Here is a 20,346-nt window from a genome sequence, read left to right on the forward strand (position 1 = left end):
TGTAAACCTATCAAAATGTAATTTTTGATTAGTAGTATGCATTGCTAAGAACTTAATTTGGACAACTTTAAAGGTGATTTTCTCAGGATTTTGATTTTTTGCACCCTTAGATTTCAGATTTTCAAATAGATGTATCTCGGCCAAATATTGTCCTATCCTAACAAACCATACATCAATGGAAAGCTTATTTATTGAGCTTTCATATGATGTATATATCTCAGTTTTGTAAAATTTAACCTTATGACTGGTTTTGTGGTCCAGGGTCACATATATGAAAATATTAAATATATTTATATGTTGAACATGATCTTCTGATCTTAATATCCTAGTGATTTTGGCATAAAAGAAAAATTGATCTTTTGGTTTTGAGGTCCAGGGTCACATTTGATTCTTCTGAATTTGATATAGTGAAAATATGGAGGAAAAAACACCTAAATTTTATTAATTATTATAAATATATATATAAATATTATGATTTTAATTTTTATGTAATATTTATTATGCAATACAAAAATACAAAATGTCATATTAACATTAATATTCAATATTAAAGATAAAGGGAAAACATAATGACATTGTTTTCATGACAATACAACATATATGTAATTATTTTAATGTAAAAAAGCATACTTGCTTATATTAAAAACAATATGCAATATTAAATATTACAATTTTAAAACAGTATAATAACTTACACTGGAATCTAAAACATTATATAATAGTATATAATATTTATTATATTACTCAAAAAAAAAAAAATTTGAAATGGGAAAAAAGTACTGAACTTTTAGACAAAATATAAACACATACATTTTCTGTTCTGTATCATATTTGATTTATCAGGCTTTTATGGCTCATATGGGGTTGCCAGGTTTTCACAACAAAACCCGCACAATTGCCACTCAAAAGTGGACCAATCACGCATCGAGGGAGGTCCCCCAGTAAAAATTGCTTTCCAGAGGGTAAAATGCAAGTTTTGTGGTGGAGATCTGGTAAAATTAGCATTCCATGTGCTAAATTTTACATTATTGAGGTCGCGGACATGAAAAACAACCCACGGCAACAGTATGAAAGTAGCCCAATTATATGGGAAAACCACAGACTTGGCAACACTGGGCTCATATAGTCTGATATAGCAAGAAAATCATAGAAAAAACAGTTTAGTTTTATTCAGAGACTCAAACTGAGCAAAAATATTTCCAATAATATGTCTTAGTGTTTTAGTAAAATGAGATTGAAATGATCCAAACATATAATGCAATCTATCAATCCAATGATGATTGACAGATGAACAAATAGACGTTCCTCAAAAGATGTGAGATGTTTCGGAGGCTTGGGAATATCATTCCTCCATAAGGAAAGTAAAGTTTCTGGAAACAAACTTTCCTCAAAAGATCCTGATGATCAGATTTGAGTCTCACTGATTTTTAAAAAAAAAAAATGATTTATCAAGTCAAGCTGCTTCAGACCAGTACACTGGAAAAAATGCTTTTCTTACTTTGATTATTTTGTCTTGTTTCCAGCCAAATTCTACAAATTCTTAAATCAAGAAAGATTAAAAAGAGTAAAAAAAAATTTTTGTTTTCAGAAAAAATCAAGTCAAAATTAAGTGCGTTTTTGCTTGAAGCAAGCAAAACAATCTGCCAATGGAGTAAGAAAAATTATCTTGTTTTCTGTTTGAAATAAGATTTTTTTTCCTTATCCCATTGGCAGATTATTTAGCTTTTTTTAAGCAAAAATGCACTTAATTTTGACTTGTTTTTTTTTTCTGTATTCCTACACAAATAAAATAAAAAAAATAAATACAATTTATTCAGTTTTACGAAAAATTTCTGTCACTGTTAAAAATCGAATGCTTTCATGCATTTCACACGATTCTGAAAACCATTTCCTACAAATGTTTCATTTAATGACTCTAAAAAACAAATAAAAATAATAGATCTTAATTTATTCAATATTTAATTTTTATACATGTGCTACTAACATTTGTCACGTTTATTATAATATTTGTCTTTTATGGCTCATATAATATGATATAGTGAGAATATAGAGGAAAAAAACCCTCAATTTTATTCATTATTATATATAAAATTATACACAACATTTTTACATTTGAAAACAAGAAGTCTAGAAAATTCTCTTAGATTTAAGAATTGTTAGATATTTTGGCTGGAAACAAGACAAAAAAATCGAAGTAAGAAAAGCATTTTTACAGTATAAGTGTCAGATTTGACAGCAAAAAGACACATGAAGCACCATTTGAAAGCAGACGTGTGTACAATTATACTAAAAGACTCTTCAGATTGCATTATTTTATGTATAATCATTTTTACTGTGTTCATTCATTTTAAATCAATTTTAAATCATCTTAAATGTTCTTAAATTCTCTGTTTTTATTGTTATGATTTTATTTATTTATTTATTTTAATTCCTTTTATGTGCAGCACTTTGAATCCATTGTGTATGAAATGTGCTATATAAGTAAACTTGCCTTGCCTTTATTTAAAAACTGTAAACAATCAGATGAAGGAAGGCATGGAGTAGATTGTGTGCAACAGGTTTTGAAACACAATTTTGATCATGTTAATCAGTTAGAGGCCTTAAAACTGGTATATCCAATATTATACAGGCTTCACAGGGTTAAAAGTTGGTGTCCAGATGGAACAACCCCTCCATACTGCATATACAAACACACAGATGTTAATGTTTCACCAACATCATGTGAACACAAAGCCTGACATATTAGTTAGCCAATTAGACTCCAGCTGTAAAGGTTAAACTCAAACAGTTAAATCAGCCTAACCTCAACGAAAGGAAGCGCTAAACGAAACATCTGTAATAAAGCCATCAGTCCAGCTGGAAAATCCATCTGTGATGCTACCAAGAGAGAAGAATCCCTCATATACACACACATACGGCACATGAAGACAATCAGTTGAATGTGAAATATTAATAGAGGCAGTCAGGGACACCTGCAGAAACACGTCTCTCCTTCCTCCTCTCATTTCCTGTTCATGAATAATACACATCCATCTGCATCCCTCCATCTCTATATGTTTCTTCACTTCCCTTCTTTGCGAGGAAACCCCAGAGCGGACCAGGCCGCGTCACACCAACCTCTGATCTGAATACGGCCTCTGTTATTTACAACCGAGCCGTCCGTCCGTGGGCCCTCGGCTGCCTTTGAGCGCGTCTGATGAAACGAAATGAAATCTCCTATTCATGCCGCTACGTCAGACAGGACGCCTGCCGAATAATATAAAAACACTTTGGCTCTGAACGCATTCGCATGCATCGACACAAACTCACTTGCATCACTGCGCAAACATCACTGATGATGCACGCCTGTTTCTCATCATATTAGACACATCAAAAGTTTGTCTGAAGCATCATCTGACTGTCAGGCTTCACTGATATTGAGGTCAAAAACAAATACGATTTTAGAAATGTAATCTTCATTCTTTTTCTGCATTGTGTTGGCATATGTTCACCAAAAACTTTTAGGAGTCTGTACTGTAACAACCTAATCTAAACGTTTCTTTGGTTTAATGTGGTTTTGGAAAACTTACCTGAACCTGAATTAAAAAAATGCTAATTACTACAGGGGTATTAAAAAAAAAAAACTCAGTTTTATGAAACACTTATGTCAGTGTTAGAAATCGAATCTTTCATACGTTTTTGAAAACCATTTCCAACAAAAGGTTCTAAAAAACGAATAAATAATAGGTTTTAATTTATTATTATTATTATTTTTTATTCTATTTTTAGGAATAAAATATTCCTTTTTAACATCTGTAATTATAACAGTATATAAATAATATAAAATATTAAAATATGAAACATTTTAATTTTATGAAAAACGTTTCATAAGTTTTTGAAAACCATTTCCAACAAGAGGTTCATTTAATGACTAAAAAAAGGAAAAAATATATATTTTAATTTATTCTATTTAAAAAAAAAAATATTTTAATGTAACATTTTTAAGAAATATTGCTTACTGCTTTTTTTAATGATTATGGGATATTTAAATATTTAAAAATATGTAAATGTTAGAAAGGAAGGAATAAAAATATTCCTTCATAGGGTTAACATCTGTAATTAAACAATACATAAATAATATAAAATATTAAAATATGGAAGTTTATATTTAATTTAAGCTTGTTTAATTTTATTTTACTTTAACACTTTTAAGAAAGATTGCTTACTGCTTTTGTTTTTGCTTTTCTTGTTTTTTTAAATGAATGTGTTATCTTTAAATATTTAAAAAAAAATGGAAGAAATTAAAACATTCCTTCATAGACTAAGCAAAACATTTGTAACTGAACAATATATAAAAATATTAAATATTAAAATCATTTTAAAAGTAAAAGTAAAATGAAAAAATAAGTTGAATTTAAAAAAGTCAAAAAGTTTAGTTTTTTTTAATGTTTTATATTTTATTTTTAATGTATTTTTGGGCTATTTTTTTTAAACACGTCCAAACAAAACAAGTCACACTGCTGATTTATTTCCAATGGCACACAGCTTACCCACAATGCATCACACACAGGACCAATTTCACTTCAGACTAACGCAATAAGCCACTTGAGGCCATGTGTCTATTACGGCGGGTAAGTGATCTTAACCCAGTGACCTTGGAGAAATCACTGTAATGAATGGCTTAACAGCAGCAACACTCATAAAAGACCCTAATGTTCAATAAAAAGTAATAATAATCAGAATATAGTCGTATAATTCATTAGTCTACCTGTAGATTGCTCACGTTTGGCTATACATAACATGCGTGACAGTTTATCATAATTTCGTGACAACTTCAAATGCGACTAATCAAATCAGAAATTAGATTCTGAACTCTGTTTTGTAAAGTAAATTAATCTAGCGTCTCTCTCCTCTCCACCAATGCATGTCTTTCCTGCTCTCGCATGTATTTATGAGTCCGTGTTTGTCTTTTTGAGCTCAAAATCTCATTAATGTAGTACACGGTGGTTTCAGAGCTCAGAAACCGCAGGAACATGAGCTAATAGTTTTGCATAATTCAGCACAATGGTTGTAATGATAAATAAATTGCTTCATTTTCTCCCTGTCTGCCGTAATTTGCTTCTCATTGTAAACGTGTATGTGGTACCTGGTTGATCATCCGCCGTGTCGTTCTTACAAAGAGCGACTTAAGAAAACAAGTCAGAAAAAGCAGAGGAAATCTAATTAAACTCCAAACACACACACATTCACACACCCCTCTGATTCCTCTTGTTAAAAGTAAGGTGGATAATGAAAGGAAGGGTAAAACCTTTCACAACGATTTACGCCCAAATTCCCCCTCCAAACTTCGAATCTTTATTCAGCCAAAAAACAATCTGCGGGCCGTCGAGCGCGTCCATGTGATGCCAGATTCTGAATAATTGGGACTTTTGGAAAGAAGTGAGTGTGTGTCGTGATTGAAAAACCCCTCGAAGCGGTTCAAATATTAAAACCACGAGGCGGCTGTTGCTTTGCATATTTCACTGCGTGTGCTCACAAATCTGCTGTTTTCCACTGATCCAGAAAAACTGAGAGTTTAAAGCACTGTAGAAACACACACACAGAGCTGTGTTAAAGGACGTCCCATAATCAGCATCACTGACATGCTGTCCTTTCAACAGACAATCATTTTTACTCAACAAGCAAAAAGTGTGCCAGAGGGTAAAAAAGCAAAAAGGTGAAGCTCATATTTTTTGTTCGAGCACTTGAAGGAATTATTTATTAAAAACTTGACTGTAAATCACTGTTTTGAGGAGCAACTTCTGCTCTAGATGGATGAACTTCTGCTGATGTAATTTGTGTTGCTCCATGTAAACTGTGTTTTACTGATAATTGCGTTATGTTCCCATGTGGTGTCTTGGCACCTATCATGTAAACCTTAACCTATAATCCATAATAACACTTCCTCCAGTGAAAAAGTGGTCTGATCTGAATCAGGAGAGAAATCTGCACAGATCAAGCATAGCTTACAAGCCAAAAACTGCTCCAAAATATACATATACATATACATATATATATACATATACATATACATATACATATACATATACATATACATATACATATACATATATATGTGGGTGGATTTCGATGTGAGAAAACATACATTATGGACTCACACAACGTTAATTGATGGACTAGACTGGAGTGGTGTGGATTACTATCAGCTGTTTGGACTCTGACGGCACCCATTTACTGCAGAGGAACCATTGGTGAGCAAGTGATGCAATGCTACATTTCTACAAATCTGATGAAGAAACAAACTCATCTACATCTTGGACAGCCTGAGGGGGTGTACATTTTTGGCAAAAATTAATTTTTTGGGTGATCTATTACTTTTACTACAGTGGCATGTGAAAGTTTGTGATCCCCTTGCAGAATCTGTGAATAATTTGAAGATCAGGATAAACTGTACTCTTTTTTTTTGACAGGCTGTGTGATGTCCACATCCTAATAAACCATGAGCAAAAGTACACAAGGCAGAAAAAACATGCAACCCAGATGACATTAAACCCAATAAAACTTATAAAAATACATTATTATGGACTCATATTTTAGTTAATTTCGTCTCCTCAAGATGTTAACTGATGGACTGGAGTGGTGTGGATTATTGTGATGTTTTTTATCAGCTGTTTGGACTCTCATTCTGACGGCACCCATTCAACTGCAGAGGATCCACTGCTAAGCAAGTGATGCAATGCTACACTTCTCCAAATCTGATGAAGAAACATGAGTTTGTATTGGAATTTTGGCACAAATTCATCGCCAAATTACACAGAAGTCAACAGGAACAGGCTTTGTGACATCCACATCCTAATAAACCATGAGCAAAAGTACACAAGACAGAACAACATGCAACCCAGATGACATTAAACCCAATAAAAGTATACAAATACAGTAAATTCTGGTGCCTAAAGCAAACTAGAAGCGCTGCTATACTGCTGAAACAGTAAAATGTTTCTGCACACAGAGGAGAGAGAGAGAGAGGTCTGGATGAGATCCTAATATCCCATTACTGAGCGGAGCAGCGCGCTTCCCCTGATCTCAGTATGAAATGTTATTAAACAGAGCTGGATTACACAGCAGACGGATGTAATCTCTAATCTAACCTCAGCGCTGCCCACATAATCCCCGGGATTACAGACAATAAAAACTTAAATCTCTTTAAACACTGCTTTAAACTTTGAGCACACTTCTCGGAGCTCGTTATGAATCGCATACATTATTAATCAGAATATATTAGCTCTTATAAATTTAAATAGTTAGATGCACACGGATTGTGCATTAATTTCCATGGCAACCCCGAGCCTGACATTCGAACTCAATAACATGATCTTTCCACCCAAATGAGTTATTTAACGAGGAGGAGGAGGATTTCGTTTAATCCGGTTATATATTAGCAAAGTCAACATAAAGTTGCTCTTTTATTTCATTAAAGCCGTAAGAATATTACGGCTGGAGAATATAGTCTCTTCATTATCAGATTCAAATGAGATTATCAGAGATTCATCTCCGCTTTCGGAGACGCTAAACTTAGAAAGCTGCATGCAATTACAGTACATGCACACAGAAGCATTATTTATTTATTTTTGAATGCATTGATTGAGAAGTCTAGTTTCTTGTTCATTAGTCAAATGCAATCAAATGCAATTCTAGGGCCAAGCAAGTTCAGCCTTCAAGTTCATCTTCATCGTGGAATATACAATCATGTCAATCTGACCAACCACCAGCACGAGCCAAACCATTAACCCGCCCACTTCCTGTCTGCTAACCGCACATACATCACTGCTTATCACAATCGAACCGACAGACGTCCAGCGAAGCCAGACCCGATCAATGAGTGCTTAGCGGACAAGCTTTCCCCGTCCTCTTTCTCTCATATATTACGAAAGGATGATTTGGTTCCTGTCAAATCTATTAAGACGAATAAAGACACATTACTCATGACAGACAGAGGAGGATATTAACTAACACTTCTTACTCGCTTTCTAATCTCCTGAATAATAAAAGCATGTTACATCATGTGGGAAAGTGGATTATAAACACGTCTTCTAAACCGCAACATATTTGCTGAAAATAATCTGTGTCATATGATATTTCCCCTCCCAGTACTAATAAAACTGTAAACAGTTCTAGGTTTGATGAAAGCTTGAGAAATACACAACAAAATCAAAATCAAAAATGAAAATGGAAAAGAATTGTCTGTGTGTATACAATGTGTGATACATTAAATAACTTAAAAATGTATTTACATTATATTAAATTTTATAAACATATAAATTGGTTTATATATATATATATAAATAATTCTTATTACAAAAATATATATATATTTTTTTTTACATATTTTTAAATTAAGTATTTCATATTTATATTTGTTTAATAAAATAGAAGTTATAGTACATTTGTATAATTAATTTTGTAATTAATACATTATATTACATTATATTCTAAAAAAATATTAGATATACACACACATACATACAATTCTTATTACAATAACTAAAAAATACATATTTTTAATATTTTTAAATTAAGTACTTCATATTTATATTAGTTCAATAAAAAAATTGTTATAGTAAATAATTTTTATAATTTATTTACATTATATTAAATAAAAACATTTTAAGTAATAATTAAAAAAAATATTTTTAATATTTTTAAATTAAGTATTTTATATTTATTTTATTTCAATTAAATATAAATTATATTAAATATTTTTAGAATTTATTTACATTATATTCAATAAAATATTACATTTATTAGTCTAAAAATATAAAAAATTACAAAATTGTTGCATATATATATATATATATATATATATATATATATATAAATAATACATCAAATTTTTATTACAGTAATTTAAAAATAAATATTTTTTACATATTTTTAAATTAATTATTAAATATTTATATTACTTGAATTAAATATAAGTCATATTAAATCATTTTTATAATTTATTTACATTATATTAAATTATATGAACATACACCAATTAAAAAATATATATTTGTACAAATTTTTAAATTGAGTATTTCATATTTATATTATTTCAATTAAATACAAGTTATATTAAATTATTTTTTATAATTTATTTACATAATATTAAATCATTTAAACATAAAATATTACATTTATTAGTGTAAAGATATATATAAAATGTAGAGATTATACATTTGTTTTATATATCGATCTGTCTATCTATCTATCTATCTATCTATCTATATATATATATATATATATATATATATATATATATATATATATATATATTTATTTTCTTTCTGCAAAATTTCATTCTTCTCTTTTGAGAGTGCAACTTGACCCAGCATTTCTTTAAGAGACTCAACCAATTTCTTAAACGACTTACTTAGAGTAAATAGGTTTGGGAGTTTTTAAATTGCTGGGTTTAAGATGAGAGATGAATTTGATCTACAGAGAGAATGAGTTGGGTCTACCGAGAGAAATATGAGACATTTGTGTAACTTTAATAAAGTTCCTATGGCCTGCTGCTCCGTGCTGCGCGCTGTAATTACTCGATGAGGCATTCCTGCTTTGCATCCCACCAGATCGTGTCTATATCTACCCACGCACGGGGAAACGGCCGCCGTCTGGTTACCTGAGCAACGAATTTCCACCGTCCCTCCATTCATCACCATGCACTGCAGTTTGATCCTCAAACACACACAGTTTACACAACCGTCTTCACACATTCAGGAACTCTCTGTTCTCATCTGTTCGCTGCTTGAACAGAGAAGGTAAATGTGTCCCTCTAAAGGCATTCTGGGAGCTTACTTTGACTCATTCAAGTCATTTCAGTCTAACATTGTTTTCCATTTGACTTGGAAAGTCTGAATTTCTAATTTAAAAAAAAAATTGTACAGTAACATTCTCTTCTGCTCACTAAGCCTGCATTTATTTGCTTAAAAATACTGTAAAAATGTGTTAATATTTTTAGAATTTAAAATAAATGTTTTCAAACTGAATATATTATAAAAAGTAATTTATCCCTGTGACGCAAAACTGATTTTTCAGCATCATTGCTCTAGTCTTCAGTGTCACACGATCATTCAGAAAGCATACTAATATGCAGATCTGCTGCTCAAGAAACATTTCTCATTATTATTAATGTTGAAAACTGCTTGTTGAAAACGTTCTGCACCATTTAAGCATTAATATCATGCGGCTAGATAGGTGTGTTATTACGTTTCTAAACGATGAGTCTAACCATTTTCACTTAAAACGAGCCATATCTACAGAGACATGTATGGAGCCTTTTCACTTGTGCCCGTAAGCAATTTGCTTCAGAAAAACCTAAGAATCAAGTTGTTTTGCAGTTTGGTTTGGTGCCGCCGGTGGCAAAGAAATTGCTTAGAGCAGCTTTAAGTATAATTGCACGTGTACACATTTTTGCGTGTGTGTTTTTGTGTCCGTTCTGATGTTGAAATTCATCACTCTGTACCTGATTGTGTGCGTGTCTTCCGTCTCCAGACTGACAGCTCAACAGTACCAGCTGACTGCCGCAAATCGCACTGAGCTTGAGCTCAGGAACCCAATCTCCATGTGCTCCCTGAGATCCTGTTCCTTTCTCCATCCCACCAGCACAGAACATGGGTTTCTCTATATTGCCTGTGAAGAAAAAAAACTGCGTGAGACATTTCTAGGCACAAATTAATCTCCTGCACACAACCTACAAGCGTTTTTTTAAAGACAGGTAAGATTGCAGTGGTGAGCGAATCGGCTCAATTGCGCTGCTGTCATCTCAGTTTTTCTGAGTTGACGTTATACCTTTAAAAAGCAAGATTTTAGAGCTTTATATGCTGTCGAACACTGGCCGTCTCATGGTTTGCTCCTCAATCGTTGAAGCCAAATCTAAGAGGAAAACATTCCTGGTCTTATTCTGAATTCTTCATCAATGCATGTTATTCCTCACTCAGCTGCTGATGGATTTCATTGCTGTCCAGGAGAAACAGCTGAGACATTAAACAAATATTTCACACAAAATTTAAAATATGCTTAAAATGTAATCACCCTCAGGCTGTCCGAGACGTAGATGAGTTTGATTCTTCAACAGATTTGGAGAAATGAAGCATTCCATCACTTCCTCACCAACGGATCCTCTGCAGTGAATGGGTGCCGTCAGAATGAGAGTCCAAACAGCTGATAAAAACATTGCAACAATCCACACCACTCCAGTCCATCAGTTAATGTCTTAAGAAGCAAAAAGCTGTGTGTTTGTAAGAAACAAATCCATCATTACATGGTTTTAACTAGTCCATAATCTATAATAATTCTTCTACCGGTGAAAAAGTCCATCTCGCATTTTTATTTACAGCTTTTTTAACTTGTAAATGGTGCTTGATCTGTACAGATTTCTCTCCTGATTCAGACCAAACCATTTTTTTCACTGGAGAAAGCGTTATTATGGATAGAAAAGCTATTTGGACTCTCATGGCACCCATTCACTGCAGAGGATCCGTTGGTGAGCAAATCCGTTTGAAGAAACAAACTCATCTACATCTTGGATGGCCTCAGGGTGGGGATACTTTCATGCCTGGGTGAACTATTCCTTTAAAGAGTTTTCATCTGAGGTCTTGTTTTCCTGTGAGACACGACCAGAATTAGATATGAATGTGTGGCTGTTTTGAAGTATTCCATTACCCACAACAACCTGGACAGATGCACCTGCATATCAAGAGTCCTTTCAAGAAAACTTTGTGTCTTTGCCCTTGGCATTGACGCTCTGTTTGTCTATATATCCCACTGTTCGCAACAGAGATGAGACATCAGCTGAAAAGGTGACTGGCACTTTGTAAGCAGCTCTGGTCCATCTGGTGAAATTGTGCATTTAATCCAATTTCTGTGGAGGTCTGAATTCATGTGTGAAAGCTGAAATGAGATGCACCCATTACGCATCCACCGAGGTTCGCCACTACAAACGTGGAGGGCATGCAAAGAAGGCTTTTGACATGGTATAATTAATTCATGGGACAGATTATTCATATACTATCAAAGATAAAATTTCAGATAAAACATTTTGGGTAGCTTTCCAAAGGGCCACAGAATACTACTTACACAGACAGCAAGTGCTTTGTCATCAAAATGAAATATTGTTATGTCAAAGGATTAGTATTGTTAGCCATTATTTACTCATCCTCATGTCATCTCAAGCCTATTTGCTGTACTTTTTTACTATTAAACAAAAACTTTTTATGCAACTCTTGGAACCACATGACAGTGAGTAAAGTAAATAAAGAAATCTTTCCACAAAAAGTGTTCTTTAGAGAATCCAAAATGTTTCTTCAAAACGGCTTTGCTGCAATAACCCTCTTTTTTAACCTTTACTTTGAAGAGTGAAGATCTTGGACTATTCGTTTAACAGATAAGGATCAAGGTGAAAAACCACATTCCACATTTACCATAAAGCATCCAAGAGCAGTTTACCTTTGACTGAAAGCTCTTGCAGTGCTGGAGTTTGGGCCGAGGTTTTGCCAATTCTGATGTAAGGACTGTTTGAGAGAGAGACTGAGTGTAAGAGAGGTGGAAAACTGACATTGACAATATTGGTGAACAAACAAATTGCGCCAGCATTGCAGAGGATTTGATGCAGCGTCGCGTCCCACATGGATGGAGCGCCGCAGACAGTACAGGAGAGCCCTGGGAGATGAGCACACATATCAGACTGCCGACAGAAACACCTGGGCCCCTCAAATATCACAGCTCTTGCATCCTATCTGTCTTTCTAGCTGTCACTGACTCTTGCCTATGCAATATATCTCTTTACATCTCTCATTTTTTCTGTTTATTAGAAGAAAATCTGACATAATAAATGAAATTACGCTGTTATTTACTCACCATTGTCACTCCAAACCTGTGTGCTGTTCTTTTTTCCCTGAGGAAAACAATAGGAGACATTTTTGCATGTTATTTTACATGCAACAATAAATCATAATCTCCCAAGATCCACATATGTCTTCTTTTTTGACTGAACTAACCTTATAAGCATATAACAGTGTAGAGACAGCAGCTGCAGGACCCCACTGTGATTAATAAGTGCCACACAATGAACTGATCTTGGAGTAGCTGTAGGACTCTTAGACACCATATGCTGGAGAAAAACAGGCTAATGAAATAAAAGGAAACACACACATGAACGCACAGAGCATTTAGCCACAATGAACTTCGTTTGGCACACCAGCAAGGAAGTGCCGTTGTTTGGGAAACACTAGTGGGTTTTTGATTGTCTTTAAAAGAAAATCAAATGTGAAATGATGTGAAATGCCCTGCAATGTCCTCAGGTCAAATTACATGGATGCATACTGCCATCTAGTGGCTCTAGTGAATTTATTCAATTCGGTTTTGTTTTCGTCCACTTTGTGGTCACTGCAGCCCCTGTTGACTTAAAATAACAGCTCTATCATTATTTACTCACTCCTAGCTGCCTAGTTGGACATTAATGAATTTAAGGAGGACCTTATGCTGAACAGGTGAAAGTGTCCCATGAGGCTATTATTGGCTATAATGTCATATTCTGGAGGGAGGAGTTGTGTACCAAAGCTTCTGGTGAAATGAAAGTTAACGACCTGATATAAAAGGGTGGGGTGTGGGGAAAAGATAAAGTAGGTTTTGCAATATCTCCAACAGTAGTGCTAAGTACAATTTAATGGGTTTTAGAAGTAGAGCTACTGCCTGTTTCTTTGCAATCGCTGTCATTTTACTGATAAAGTTTTGTTTTACTGAGAACTGACTTCAGTCATGGCAGACTCTTTGGCCTTCCTGGAAGAGGATATGACATGTCTCATCTGTTGTGATATCTTCACCGATCCGGTCACTCTGAAATGTAGCCACAGTTTGTGTGAAGAATGTCTCCAGCATTTATGGACGACTCAGGATGTGCCGCAGTGTCCGGTCTGTCAGAAGGAATGCTCTCAAGATGAGCCCACCAAGAGCCTGGCGTTCAGATCGCTCTGTGAGTCCTACAGGAACAGAAAAGCCACAGCTGTTTCTGGAGAAATTTGTCCAGAACATAAAGAGATGCTCAAACTCTTCTGCTTTGTGGACCAGCAGCCCATCTGTGTGGTTTGTTACACCTCAAAGAAGCATGAAAATCACAAGTGTTCTCCTGTCGACGAGGCTGCCGGGCTTTTAAAGGTACAAGGAGTTTGGAGTCTGATCTGACTGACTTTTGGCATCTTCAAGCTCATTAAAAATGTATCATGTGTTTCTAGGAGGATCTTAAGACACAAATGGACAGACTGCAGGAGACCCTCGCTGAGCTCAAGAAAGTCCATGAGAACTGTGTGAAACAGGCTGAGCTCAGCCAGGTAAGTGATTAATGTTTTATTAAGTAGTGAAGATTTTCTTCAAGTTGACAAAGTGTTAAATCTTTTTAAACCATTTCAGGAATGCACCAGTATGACAGAAAACCAAATTAAGAAGGAATTTGAGAAGCTCCATCAGTTTCTTAGAGACGAGGAGGAGAAACACATCAGATCCTTGCTTAAAGAAATAGGACCTCAAGATCAAAAACTCAAGGCTAGGATAGAACAGTTGTCCAAACAGATATCAAATCTGTCTGAGAGGATGGCAACCGTCTGGCAGGATATAGAAGCTGAAAACATCACATTTCTCCAGGTATAGATCAAATACTTACATAATACCCATGAAGCCAGGGACCAAAGTCCATCAGAGAACTGTAACCTGAAGCAAACATGACTGATAATCAATGTTTATGATGTTTGCTCAAGCACAATTGCTTTTTTATTTCCCATTCAGAATTACAGTAAAACATTAAAAAGGTGAGTCTTTCCCAATTAGCATTTGGTTACAGCTGCAACCCCATTTTACCCAGTTAACACCAAATTTCTAATTGTTTATATGACAGACTCAAACGCCCATCAGTACCAAACACAACCCCTGAACTACAGCAATATCGGCATTATCCCATTCAGACAGTGATCTTCACCACCTGGGCCAGAATGCAGAACCTTGTGGAACAGCGTAAGTAATAGCATTGACTTAGACATCTGCTTAGATTGTATGCTGTAATAACAGCATACATATTTTGAAAGACATGACAGTAAGCATTTATGGAAACTCATACACACGTGTAGTAGTCCATTGGTTCATCAGTCATCTGTGTTCACAGCTCCTGTGACTCTGGATCCAGACACAGCCTGCAATAAACTCCTGGTGTCAGAGGATTGCACCAGTATTAAGTTTGCACAAACAAAACTACATGTGTCTGATAACCCAAAGAGACTGCAGGAGGGGGTGCTGGCCTCACAGGGCTTCAGCTCAGGTGTGCACTGCTGGGACGTAGAAGTAGGTGATAACAACAACTGGACACTGGGAGTGATGGGGGGGAAAGTGAAACGCAACAAACTTTGCAAAATGGATCCGAAGAATCATTTTTGGTGTTTTCGTAATGTAGATGGCAAATACAAGAAAGGTAATAAACCTGTTCAAGATATTAATGATGATAAGGGGTTAAGTATCATCAGAGTGCAGCTGGACTTTGATGAAGAAGAGCTGAGATTCTTTGACCCTTTCAGAAACACTACTTTGTGCACCTACACTGGTGGATTTCAGGAGAAGGTGTTCCCATATTTCTGTACAAAAAATGTGGACATACCACTGAGTCTTTTCCCAGCAAATAAACAAACCATCTAAGCCAAAAGTAAAATTTTTTTGAATGCGATAGATAGCCATTAGCGCATGTTATGTTTTGTGCATTTGTACATTTTCCGTTTAATGAAATAACACCTTAAATTTAGTATGGTGTCCAAATACTTTTTTTGAGGCCACTTTAAGTCAGGCTGTGTGTTTATTTAATCATGCAATGTTTCAGTATAAATGATGACGCATAAAAGGGAGATTTCTGTGATTATCAATGTACAAAACAATAAAGAATATTTGGTGTACAAATGTGGTATTACTGAATTTCAAGTGAAATGCGGTGGTGATGTCACCTTTGCCAGCTGAGTGGTCCAATGGGCTCAACCTCAACCTGATGGCATTTCCTCCTTTCCGGCAATACAAACGATGGCACTGAATTCTAAAATTATTAGTGTACATTCAAACAAATGAAGCATACAAGTTAGTTACAAGCTAACTAGTAGTTGCTAATCCCTAAATATAAAATTGATGCTCTAATTTAAGTAAGACTTAATGCTGAGCAGGTGCAGCCACTATGTGATGAATTCCTGGTTGTTGTTCATAGTAATATGACATCATGGAAGGAGGAGTTGATAAATCTACGTAAATGCAAGTTAGGTAAAAGAAATGAAAGGGTTGGGTGTGGTAGAAAAATGCAAAGCAGGTTTCACAGTATCTTCAGTAAGTAAATGTACTGAGTTTTAGAAGTAAAGCAGCTATTGCTATTTCTACAATTTCAGCTGAAATTTCTATTAGCTGAGGTCTGACTTCAGTCATGGCAGACTCTTTGGCCTTCCTGGAAGAGGATTTGACATGTCTCATCTGTTGTGATATCTTCACCGATCCGGTCACTCTGAAATGTAGCCACAGTTTGTGTGAAGAGTGTCTCCAGCGTTTCTGGACGACTCAGGATGTGCCGCAGTGTCCGGTCTGTCGCAAGGAATGCTCTCACGATGAGCCCACCAAGAGCCTGGCGTTCAGAGCGCTCTGTGAGTCCTTCAAGAAGAGAAAACCCACTGCTGTTTCAGATGATGTTTGTCCAGAACATAAAGAAAAGTATAAACTCTTCTGCTTTGAAGACCAGCAGCCCATCTGTGTGGTTTGTTACACATCAAAGAAGCATGAAAATCACAAGTGTTCTCCTGTCGACGAGGCTGCTGGCAATTTAAAGGTAAGAGGAGTTTGGAATCTGATTTGACTGACTTTTGGCATCTTCAAGCTCAATATTAAGAGTTTATCATGTGATTCTAGGAGAGTGTCAAGACACAGCTAGACAGAGCGCAGGAGACACTCGCTGGCCTCAAGAAAGCCCAAGAGAGCTGTGTGCAACAGGCTGAGCTCATTAAGGTAAGTGGTTATGGCATGTTTAAGTCCTCCTGGAAAAAAGGTATTTACACTTTGGCAAGTCTACAATCATTCCACTTTTATATTGTTAACACAAAGGCTTAAACCATTTTAGGATCACACCAGTATGAATGAAAACAAGATAAAGGAGGAATTTGAGAAGCTCCATCAGTTTCTTAGAGACGAAGAGGAGAAACACATCAGATCCTTGCATAAAGAAATGGAACCTCAAGACAAAAAAGTCAAGGACAGAATGGAGGAGCTGTCCAAACAGATATCAGCTCTATCTGAGAGGATGGCAGCCGTCTGGCAGGATATAGAGGCTGAAAACATTACATTTCTCCAGGTACAGATCAAATACTCAACAATACACAAAGACAGATGGCTATAATCTGGTGTAAATGTGTCTGATAATCAATGTTCATGACGTTTGCTCAACCACATGTTTTATTTTCCATTCAGAATTACAGCGGTACATTAAAAAGGTAAGCCTTTCACAATTAGCATTTGGTTACTGCTGAAATTTTACCCAGTGAACACCAAATATCTTATTGTTTATCTACACAGACTACAACACCCATCAGTACCAAACACGACCCCTGAACTACAGGAATATCAGCACTATCCCATTCAGACAGTGATCTTCACCACCTGGGCCAGAATGGAGAACCTTGTGGAACAGCGTAAGTAACAACGCCTGCTTAGATTGTGTACAAAATGTATTAACGCAAATGTTTTTCATTGGTAGTAGCACACTGATATTGACTAATGATTGGCAGTTGGTTGGTTGGTTGGTGTTTTAATATCATGCTGGCTTCCTTGTCTATTATCATGACAAGTAATAAGTTGAAATACCATAAAATAGCAATTTAAACACTTGTGTTTATATTTTAGCGGTGGATGTCATTTGATATTAAGGCTCTGTAGTTTATGGTCATCTGTGTTTCAGCTCCTGTGACTCTTGACCCAGACACAGCATCCAGTAGACTGCAGGTTTCAGACAACTGCACCAGGGTTGAGTACTCAAAAAATCCTAGGATTGTGTCTGATAATCCAGAGAGGCTGTTTGTGGGGGTGCTGGCCTCAAAGGGCTTCAGCTCAGGTGTGCACTGCTGGGACGTCGAGGTAAGAAACAACGACCACTGGACCCTAGGAGTTGTAGGGGAAACGGTGAACCGCAAAACACTTTACAAAATGGATCCAAAGAGTCGCTTTTGGTGTTTTCGTTACGTGAGTGGCACATACAAGCAAGGAAATAAACCTGTTAGCCATATTGATAGCAAAGAGAGACCAAATGTCATCAGACTGCAGCTGGACTTTGATGAAGGAGAGGTGAGATTCATTGACCCTTTCAGAAACAGAAGTTTGTGCACTTACACTGGTGGATTTCCAGAGAAAGTGTTCCCCTATTTCTGTACTGGAGACGTAGACACACCACTTAATGTTTTCCCAGCAAATAAACTGTAAACTGCAACTAATGTTTTATGCCCGTGCCAGGACAGTTATCAAAAGGAATGATGTTCATGCAGTGTGACTTGAATGTGCACATACTTTCTGGGGCAGCTGTATGTCATTATGTGATTATTTAATTGTGCAAGGTTTAAGTATAGGCACTTTATTTTTCCCGTAAGAGTGGGCGCAGCCATGTGTAAATTTTATGGGTTTGGCTTCCGGTCTCATCCGCGCTCAGCTATTTTTGGCTGTACAAAACTTGATTTTGCAAACTGGTGTTTTACCATATTATTTACAAAACAGTTTTACCATTTACTATAGAGCCTAATGAACCAAAAGTCTCACCCATAAAATAAGGTGGATTGTGTGATGTATTAATAATAATGCAAACAGAATTGTGATTATTAATGTAAAAAGCAATAAAAACTATTTGGTGTACCTATGTGATATTATTAAATTGCAAGTGAAAACAAAAGCAGTGTGGAGACCTCACCTCTGCCAGCTGATTGGTCCAGGGTAATGGGCTCAACCTTTACTGGTTGGTGTTGATGTTCCGTGGTATTCCTCCTGATTGTTTTGTGGAGATGACACATACCTGCAACACCTGATCTGCTGAAACTCTCAGACCATGAAGACAATTAAACCATGAGCTGTCAGAAATATGCTTACCTGAGGGAGTGTAGGTCAATATTATCAGTTTCACATTCTCCAAGTCATGTGGATACTTTGTGTGGTTTATTTATTCAACAACTATAAATATTCACTTCTGAACTTAAATGGTTTGATTTAAGAGGTAACATTAACCAAAGCAACCAGAGCAAACACTGTCATTATCTATCACATTATTATATGTAAATAAATATCATAAAAATACTGTATATGACAAAAACACGCGTGCTGCGTCCCAATTCGCATACTATCCGTCCTAAATAGTATTCGAAAATAGAATTAGTATGTCCCAAATCGTAGTATGTTTAAAAAAGTATTCCAAAGATTCCCGGATGGTCTACTACTGAACTTCGGAATTCGAAGTGCGGATCAATGCACACTCTAATGACTAATATTGCCCACAACACATTGCGCGGTGAACGAGGATTCGATTAGAACTACAAACACGCATAAAAAGTGTTAAAAAACTACAAACATGGCGGATATGCGCGACCAACGGACAGGTAGAGAAATGGGTTTGAGTGATAAATAATCAGTCTGTAACCTGATAAAAAAAATATTTTATTAATGTTATCCGCGTTATATTTCATGTGAAGCAACATTATGAACTTTTATAATGATAGGTTTAGTCATTAACGTTTAAAGGCATAATTATGCAAACACAGAGTCCTCGGCATGAAAGACTCGTGAAAGAACGTGCCTCTTCATTTCTCTCTAATACGGTAGGAAATCAAATTAAACGAAATGCAGATAATGTTAACTGTGATGATTGACAGGGCAGTTTAAACAGTGACAGGATTCAGGTAACTAATCAACAGAGCATCCGTTAAAGAAGCAATTATGACGAAGTAGTACAGTATGTCCCAAAGCCTGCCTAAGTTACTATTCTGCTACATTCTCAAAAGTAGCCTATGTACTTTTTCTTTATAAAAAGAGTACATACTTTTAGGGAATAGCATAAGTAACTTAGGCGAATTGGGACGCAGCAACGGTCTGAAAATCTTATTGAATCTTTAGTAACTGACGTTTATGACGTTTAGCAATGACGTAAACAACTAAGATAGAAAATATTGAAAAGACTAACGTTACTCCAGAAAACCTCCTATAGACATTTATAAACGCACAGTTTATATCTCCATTTTACAGTATATATTTCAAAACTCTCCGAAACCTCACCACGATATAACAACTGCCAGGTACAAC

At 35.5% G+C, this 20,346-nt stretch overlaps 3 protein-coding genes across 3 annotated transcripts in view; 2 read left to right on the top strand and 1 right to left on the bottom strand.

Annotated features, from left to right (window-relative positions):
- LOC141333260 (pleiotrophin-A-like) overlaps positions 1-12,573 on the bottom strand; it is a 63,953-nt gene extending 51,380 nt beyond the window's left edge. Inside the window, exons 1-2 of the mRNA XM_073838234.1 lie at positions 12,466-12,573; positions 10,484-10,650 (exon numbers count right to left, since the gene is read on the bottom strand). The gene's annotated coding sequence lies outside the window, so the exon portion shown is untranslated. The remainder of the gene's footprint in view (positions 1-10,483; positions 10,651-12,465) is intronic.
- LOC141333424 (zinc-binding protein A33-like) lies at positions 10,460-15,693 on the top strand. The gene is made up of 7 exons (XM_073838422.1): positions 10,460-10,670; positions 13,775-14,172; positions 14,250-14,345; positions 14,425-14,655; positions 14,797-14,819; positions 14,906-15,021; positions 15,170-15,693. Exons 1-7 carry the CDS (start codon positions 10,460-10,462, stop codon positions 15,691-15,693), a joined length of 1,599 nt encoding a protein of 532 aa, XP_073694523.1.
- A 554-nt stretch (positions 15,694-16,247) lies between these two features.
- Positions 16,248-18,489, top strand: LOC141333426 (zinc-binding protein A33-like). The gene is made up of 7 exons (XM_073838424.1): positions 16,248-16,296; positions 16,440-16,849; positions 16,930-17,025; positions 17,138-17,368; positions 17,485-17,507; positions 17,590-17,705; positions 17,972-18,489. Exons 1-7 carry the CDS (start codon positions 16,248-16,250, stop codon positions 18,487-18,489), a joined length of 1,443 nt encoding a protein of 480 aa, XP_073694525.1.
- Positions 18,490-20,346: the final 1,857 nt, after the last annotated feature.

Source organism: Garra rufa, chromosome 4 (genome assembly GCF_049309525.1).
Source record: "Garra rufa chromosome 4, GarRuf1.0, whole genome shotgun sequence".
In the NCBI taxonomy this organism is placed as follows: Eukaryota; Metazoa; Chordata; class Actinopteri; order Cypriniformes; family Cyprinidae; genus Garra; species Garra rufa.

What these genes read in the sequence shown, in the direction of transcription:
- LOC141333424 (XM_073838422.1), top strand. Translation starts at nt 10,460, where the DNA reads ATGTTGAAATTCATCACTCTGTACCTGATTGTGTGCGTGTCTTCCGTC. An exon ending in CTGTGAAGAAAAAAAACTGC is followed by an intron (nt 10,671 to 13,774) that starts GTGAGACATTTC and finishes AACTGACTTCAG; the next exon opens with TCATGGCAGACTCTTTGGCC. An exon ending in AAAACATCACATTTCTCCAG is followed by an intron (nt 14,656 to 14,796) that starts GTATAGATCAAA and finishes TTTCCCATTCAG; the next exon opens with AATTACAGTAAAACATTAAA.
- LOC141333426 (XM_073838424.1), top strand. Translation starts at nt 16,248, where the DNA reads ATGACATCATGGAAGGAGGAGTTGATAAATCTACGTAAATGCAAGTTA. An exon ending in TCTACGTAAATGCAAGTTAG is followed by an intron (nt 16,297 to 16,439) that starts GTAAAAGAAATG and finishes CTATTAGCTGAG; the next exon opens with GTCTGACTTCAGTCATGGCA. An exon ending in AACAGGCTGAGCTCATTAAG is followed by an intron (nt 17,026 to 17,137) that starts GTAAGTGGTTAT and finishes AAACCATTTTAG; the next exon opens with GATCACACCAGTATGAATGA.